This window comes from Drosophila mauritiana, unplaced genomic scaffold (assembly GCF_004382145.1).
Source record: "Drosophila mauritiana strain mau12 unplaced genomic scaffold, ASM438214v1 Y_144, whole genome shotgun sequence".
Taxonomy (NCBI): Eukaryota; Metazoa; Arthropoda; class Insecta; order Diptera; family Drosophilidae; genus Drosophila; species Drosophila mauritiana.
In genome coordinates this window covers 30,643-36,204 of record NW_022881558.1, presented here as the reverse complement: position 1 = coordinate 36,204, position 5,562 = coordinate 30,643, and the positions used below count along the sequence as shown (strand labels likewise).

The window sequence follows — 5,562 nt, the reverse complement described above, 5'->3', positions numbered from 1 at the left end:
TCACTTTCACATTAGTTAGGCGTCGTTGTATTGTTGTGGATGTTTTAATTTTTCCACTAAAAATATGGATTGTTGGCGGCGCGAGTTCCGTTTTATTTTTAACTTATTATCGTTAATTTTTATTTAGAACTTTTGAATACGCCGCCCCACGTTGGGCGCCAATAAAAATTGTTACTCTTTATTTATTTAAAAAAAATAAATTTTATTTTTTATTATTTAACATTTATTTGGTGATAAACTTTTTCACTTATACTATTACGAGACACTTGGTAACTTATGTTTAACTTCGAGCTGTTGACGATCTCGTCCCGATTCAGACTCCCGATTCAGACTCCCGATTCAGACTGATCTTCAAATTCTAAGTCCTAATCCAATCAACCTCGGCCAGAAGCTTTTCTTTCGGAAAATTACCGAACTTTCGATAAAAGCTTTATGCTGGAAATTTTCCACTGCATTGTGAAATTCAATTATGCTGATCGATGCAATTTTTGATTGATACGCAATAAGTCGGCCGTGGCTTGGTCTCCAAGCGGAAGCTGTGTTTACGTTAAGTTTGGGTTGCTTATGTTAGCGGGTAGCTGAGTGCTGGCAAAGGCAATGACAAAAACAAAGACAAGGGCAATTCCGACGAGATTGAGAATTGGAATTTGTTTATAAATTGTGGAAGGGAGCTATGTTGGATAACTTGCACACATACAGTCGTCTGCTGTCACTGTATGCGTAGAAGAGAGCTGTTTGCTGTAGCGCTCTCCGCTCTTTCTCTCTCGAACAAAAACTCGAGAGAGCCTGGAGCCACCTCTAGAGCCACGTCCAAAAAATCGCGTGCCAAGAAATCGTATGGTGTTACGCATCTTATTATTCTAGTGTCTTTGGTGCGGCTGTGTATCGTTACAGCGAGGGCAGAAGATCTTCACGTTGGACTTGACCCACACGTCGCTGGGGCCCACAGGCAGGGCTTTCTGCCTACAGGAGAGCTTTGGACACACTTCGAAGTCCTCTCTCTCATACTTTTGGTGCATATTATCCACCCCTCGCTCCGACATGATGTATCGGGCGTGGATCATGCCGTACCACTTCTCCTCATCGCCGAAGACCCAGTCCAAGGAACTGTCGAACCCCGGATTCAGTATCACTTGCAGTGTCTCGGTGAAGTACTCCAGGCCCATCTGGTTGAACGTCTCCTGAATGTAGTCGATCGGCACGCGGCAGAGGTACTCGTTGCCCTTGATCCCGAGGAACCAACTGATCCAGCTGCTGTTGTTCTGGCTACAAGATTTTACTGTGATTTGCTATTTTTTCCATAGGAAAAATCTAGTTACTCACGGGCTCGACGAGTTCACTCGTATGAAAAATAATAAAAAGTACAGTGCGAAATGACTATGCCATAATGACATCTATGTGTCAGTTGGGCCGTAACCCTTAATCGACCGAGTACTGAATGGCCTTTACAAAAATCTCAAACTCGTCAAAGCGGCAAGCACCGCGTTTTTATATTATTTTATAAATAGTATCTAAAGGAAAATGTTTAATATTAAATTCATTAATAAACTTTTAACTCAGTTATATTAAATAAAATATAATTTATTTATTAATATTTTTTCAAATTTTTCTTAGTCTAGTAATGACAAAATATTAGATCTTTCATAAACTATACATAACATTCTGAATTTTTATCATTTCAAAAAATTCTGATCAAAATACCGATTATTTTTTTATAGAAAATGGTTTTTATTATATCATTCAAAAATCATTATCAATCAAATTAGTTAGGTCATTTCTCTGCTAAGAGTGCTAGCTAATCGTAGTTGGGCTGGAGCTGGTAACTCTCAAAAATTTACACACCTCCGGGCCGGACTAAGGTGTAATTCGACCCGTGCCGAAAGTCTGCCAGGCTGGGGGCCCGTGTAATAACTAGCCCAGTCGATGACATAGAGTCCGGGCAAGTGGCGTCCGCCCGGTCTAGTTAGCCTTACCCGGGTACTTCGGATCTCTGCCCGGGCGGACCTTTTTTTTCTCTGCAACTCTTGGGTACTATGAGCAATAGACAAAATAATTTTAAAATACCGTGAAGAAAGTTGTAAAGTTGTAAATAAAAAGTTGTGAAATTTCGCAAGTTTGTTGGCGTCGGTCGGAAATTTTTAGAAGCGCGCGAATACGAAATTCGAAATACGAACTCTGGAGTCAGAGTTGGTGAGCACATATGAGCAACTTAAAAATTCCCTAATTGGCGAATTTAAGCGCGCGTCGAAATGTGACGATGTACATGTACAAAGTTGACGCACAGGAAGAAGAAGAGCGACGAAAGCATGCACGAATACATGCTAACAATGAAAAAAATTGCAGCGCTTGGACAAGTCGATGTTGAGTCTATTATCGCTTATATAGTTGACGGGCTGGATATTAAAAGCGAGTTCAAATTTGCATTGTACGGCAGCAAATCAACTGTTGGAAAAATATGAGTTGTACGAGAGCAAGTGTGTTATCGAAAAACCGCAAAAGCAATACAGTGGTGGCAGAAAAAATATAACCAATGCTACAACTGCGGCTCTAATGAACACATGAGAAAATACTGCAAGGCAGAAACAAAATGTTTTAAATGTGCAGGCAGCGGTCATATATCTTCAATACCCTTTACAAATGCGTCAGCGCGGCCGGAATGCGCTGAATCAAAAGAGCTAAGTATGTACAATATTGTTGAGACTGGTAGTAACATAGATGCTTCTCCACAGTACAAGCCGATGATCGAGTCAATGATAGCTGAGTACAAGCCAGCAGAAAAAAACGCTGAATGCCCGGTGTCGATGAAGATCCTCCTCGCTAGAGGAGCGTACAAAACCATTTCGTCATCAACAAAACCGTCACTCAGCTATGGAATCCGAGTCGATTACAAAACAAGTTGACGCCTGGTTGCAGGATGGCATTGTGCGCAAATCTTCATCGAACTTTGCTAGTCGAGTCGTCGTGGTGAAAAAGCTGCAAGCGCAAGGCATGGACGCGCTGCGAGACGCCGAGGAAGCAAAGGCCGCCAAGGAGGAACTACAGGAGTTGAGCAAGGAGGACGAGCGCAAGGTCAAGGCCCTGGAGGCAGAAGTATTACAGCTGACTGAAGATCTGGCCAGCTCAGAGAGGGTGCGACGTGCTGCTGAAACGCAGAGTTACGCTTTAACTCTTCGCGTCGCCGATCTCACTGAACGTATCAGCAGCGCGGAAAAGGAACTGTTCCCGCTGCAGTGCAGCAACAAGGTACTGACATCGATGATCGAGGAGATTAATGTGGAGAACACCTCGCTCCGCACCGAGGCAATCAAGTGGCAGCAACCCAGAGGAGTTCAAGCGTCTGCAGGCTGAGCGAGAGCACCTGGCCAAGTTGCTGACCGCCGAGAGAGCTGAATTACGCAAGGAGGTAAAAACACATATTCAGCAGGCACAGCATAAGTATAAAGACGGCTATGACCGCAAACGCAAGGGCGAACGTACATATCTGCATTATTCCTGCTAGAGCTCCCCCTCCATCTGCTGTTGCTGGCTGTACGGCACGCAGCCAACAACCAGGTTGCATCGTATCTTATCTAAGCCACGGATGCTGCAGACACTCCGCAGCGGTGGCACGCTTGTTCGGATCGAGCTCGAGCATGGGCTTAAGGAACGAAGCAAATGACGCCGCATCCTTTTGCGACCACTCGTACTTCTCCAGAAGAACGTCCATTAGGCCCCAGGGCTTAAGGCCCGAGATATTTCGTAGCTCGCAGGAACGGGTAAACGACTTCGCCGCATAGGTGCCGTTTAACAAAATGTTCCGCGGTATTGGACCCAGCAGCTCGATGATGTGGGCCAAATGGTCCTCGTTGCGGGTATACGATTCGCCGGAGTGTGGCTCACAAAGATAGTCACCGGTGACCATGCATGCAGTGCTCCAGATATCCGCCGAGGTGTTATAGCCCGCACCGATAATAACTTCTAGTGACCGATATTGGCGCGTTTGAATGGCCTCGGTCAAGTGATGATCAACCCAACAAGCGTTGCCCAGATCGGCGATCTTTACGTTGACTTTGCATTCCTCTAACGCCGGATCCTGTATAGCCTTGTGCTTCGCTTGCGGCGGCGGAGGAGGTGTTGGCAGCGTTGGATTCGAATGCGGTCCATTCGTAGCCGAAGATGTATTCTCCACGGAGCGTGAGCGCACATGAGGCTCGTCCACGCACAGGAGGACATTCTCGGGCTTTATGTCCGTGTGGATGATCTGACAGCACGTGTGAAGATAGTCAAGACCCTCCAGCACCTGGCGGGTAATAGCTTTGACGTTGGCCAGTGGAATACCGAGTAAGTTGGACTTCTGTATGAGTTTCAGGAGATTGTCACCAAGCACCTCGAACACAATACAAATATGGGTGCCATTAACGCCGGTGATCTTGAAGTCGTCCAGCATCTGGACGGTTTTGCGACGGCGTGGATTCGATGGATCGGTCTCGCGCACCGTTTTGAGTATATTTATCTCGTCCGTCTCGGCAAAGTGCGGTGCCGACTTGACAATTTTAATTGCCACATATCTCATTGCCTGCAAGTCCCAGCACAGCCAAACAGTAGAGAAGTGGCCCCAGCCCAATTTATGGATGACATAATAACGATCTGCCGAAAAAAATTGCATTAATCTGATGCTCTTCTCGAAAAGGAACAAAGTTCAACGGTTTGGGAAGAGTAGCGCAGTACCACTTAGGGAAATTAAATTACCAATGATCTTTTCGGATGGCTGTCACCTCCACCTCACGACTGACCAAGCGCGACTAGACGAACGCGAGAGCTGCTCTCCGCTTAAAATCAATTAAAATACGACATCGAATGCAGTTGAGTGCGTTTTCACGGGGCTACTTCTATATTACAAAGGCCTGAAAGGTATGGTATGATGCTAGAATCAGTATATTGGCATTTGGAAGCTCGAAATATTCTACTGACAATGTATATGAACTTGACGTTTATTACAAGGCCTGTTTTATATTTTGTAAACTCTAGCAGCTCCTATCAAATATAAAGTTTTTTTTTTTGTAAATTTTGTTAATTGTTACTGCTACCTATGTGGCAGCTTTACCAGGTTTTACATAAAATTCTACAGCATAGGCATACCAATATATAATTAAATGTTTGCAATACTCATATGTGAGCGGTTTATTAGCTTTCAAAGCGAACGGTCGTGTTTTTTTTGCTCCCCGGTTTTTATTTTGTGTTTGTTAAACCAGCCATGGTTTTTAAATAATTTTCTGTAATTATCATATATTTTAACATAATTATTAAAGATCCGTTCGCTTCGCGAGTGATTCTTTTGTGATTTGTGCAGTAGTTTAAACAAATATACAAAGTAGTTTGCATTTTTCGTCACTTTGTTTTGTTTACTCTCCCTTTTTGTGCGTTGTTCGCAGTGGTGTTTGGTGTTGTTTTTTTGCATGCAAGTTATCCAACCCATGAACATAGCTCCCTTCCACAATTTATAAACAAATTCCAATTCTCAATCTCGTCGGAATTGCCCTTGTCTTTGTTTTTGTCATTGCCTTTGCCAGCACTCAGCTACCC

General features: G+C 44.0%; 2 protein-coding genes across 2 annotated transcripts; both read right to left on the bottom strand.

Moving 5' to 3' along the window:
- Window positions 1-860: 860 nt before the first annotated feature.
- LOC117150002 (stellate orphon protein at 12D-like) lies at window positions 861-1,256 on the bottom strand (the record flags this gene model as incomplete). Its single annotated transcript, XM_033316888.1, has 1 exon — window positions 861-1,256. A coding segment is annotated over one exon (396 nt), but the record flags the coding sequence as incomplete, so codon positions are not given.
- A 2,304-nt stretch (window positions 1,257-3,560) lies between these two features.
- LOC117150000 (SRSF protein kinase 1-like) lies at window positions 3,561-4,747 on the bottom strand (the record flags this gene model as incomplete). Its single annotated transcript, XM_033316886.1, has 2 exons — window positions 3,561-4,626; window positions 4,729-4,747. Coding segments are annotated over 2 exons (1,080 nt in total), but the record flags the coding sequence as incomplete, so codon positions are not given.
- Window positions 4,748-5,562: the final 815 nt, after the last annotated feature.